Source organism: Sphaeramia orbicularis, unplaced genomic scaffold, assembly GCF_902148855.1.
Source record: "Sphaeramia orbicularis unplaced genomic scaffold, fSphaOr1.1, whole genome shotgun sequence".
In the NCBI taxonomy this organism is placed as follows: Eukaryota; Metazoa; Chordata; class Actinopteri; order Kurtiformes; family Apogonidae; genus Sphaeramia; species Sphaeramia orbicularis.
Window position 1 is genome coordinate 33,206 of NW_021941670.1, and position 1,725 is coordinate 34,930.

The following is a 1,725-nucleotide window of genomic DNA, read 5'->3' on the forward strand; positions in this document are numbered from 1 at the left end:
ATTATAAGAGATAGGAAGTGGACTGATCCAGTAAATCAGTATCAATGATATCAAGTGTGAATTTGAATTTTTTACAGATCTGACTGGAATATGACCAAAACATGGGCTATTTCTGTAATAGAATAAATACACAGAACTGGGAGAGAATAAATGTCATCTGGATACATTTACCTAAGCTTTGAATTTGGCCGGTAAGCTACAGGGCCATTGGTCTGATTTTTTTTCTTTTGGAACCACAGACTGGACTTGAATAAATATGGATTCAGTTATGACTTTAATTCAACTGCATGGAATAATTTAAATGAGAAACAAAAGGATCCAGTCGAGCTGTGGCATCAGCAGGTTTATGAAGTACACATATGATCAGATCAGGTTTATTTAGTATCATTTAAATATTTAAGAACACACTTTTACAATGACAAACTATATTATATATGTATATGTGTGGGACACACATTTTACACACACACACACACACACACTCATATATATATATATATATATATATATATATATATATATATATATATATATATATACACACACACACATACACCAGAGGTCTGAGAGTCTGAGGGTTGAGTTTTACATCTGATCTGTTCTAGATCTGATCTGTTTCTTGGACCCTAACCCTCTGTTGGACTCAGATCTCTGATGTGGTTCCTGGTATCTGCCGCCCCCCCCCATGTGGTCCTGGTATCTGCTGGGTCCATCCTCTCAGTTTGGGGATCACTGCACCTAGTGCCCCCCCCCCCCCCCCCCCCCCCCCCCCTCCTGTTCAGACCCCATGTCCATATTTAGACACACCCAGGCTTTAACCAAGCTGTCACCATGGAAACCATCAACAATCAGGAAGTCCCACTGGCACAGCTGATCTACACAGGACTTCAGGTATCAGCCAGTCAGAAGTGAGGTGTGGTGGAGGGGGTGTGTCCACGTCTTTAATATCAGTTTATGTTCTGTGATCGTTCCATGTGACAACAGGATGACATGTTTGGATGAACGGGTTAGTGTGTCACACATGAACCACATCTGAACAGGTTTGAGTTTGAACAAGCAGTTTGAGGTTTGGGTTCACAGCTGAAGGGTTAGGGTTAGGAACAGGGTTAGGGTTAGGAACAGGGTTAGGAACAGGGTTAGGGTTAGGAACAGGGTTAGGAACAGGGTTAGGGTTAGGAGCAGGGTAAGGAACAGGGTTAGGGTTAGGAACAGGGTTAGGAACAGGGTTAGGAACAGGGTTAGGAACAGGGTTAGGGTTAGGAACAGGGTTAGGGTTAGGAACAGGGTTAGGGTTAGGAGCAGGGTTAGGGACAGGGTTAGGGTTAGGAACAGGGTTAGGGTTAGGAGCAGGGTTAGGGACAGGGTTAGGAACAGGGTTAGGAACAGGGTTAGGGTTAGGAGCAGGGTTAGGGTTAGGAACAGGGTTAGGAACAGGTTTAGGGTTAGGGTTCTACTTCATATACTTGTACTGTATACAGGCACTGCTTTGGGTTTGTACTCAAACAAATGAACGTGCGTGTGCAGCCACGTGCACGCGCATGTGCCGCCATGTACATGCGCAGCCACGTGCACGTCTGTGTGCAGCCACGTGCACGCGCCTGTCTGTGTACGTTTCCACGGCACCCAGTGGGTGGGACTGACGCTCAGAGAATGGAGCCGCTCTCTCTTCCTCTCTCTCTCTCTCTGTCCTCTCTGTCTCTCTCTCTTTCTCTCCCTCTCTCCTCT

General features: G+C 45.4%; 1 protein-coding gene across 1 annotated transcript in view; it reads left to right on the forward strand.

The window, feature by feature from the left end:
• Window positions 1–831: 831 nt before the first annotated feature.
• LOC115416767 (NT-3 growth factor receptor-like) overlaps window positions 832–1,725 on the forward strand; it is a 29,584-nt gene continuing 28,690 nt past the window's right edge. The window contains exon 1 of the mRNA XM_030130627.1: window positions 832–908. Coding sequence (XP_029986487.1) covers window positions 832–908 — 77 coding nt within the window. The remainder of the gene's footprint in view (window positions 909–1,725) is intronic.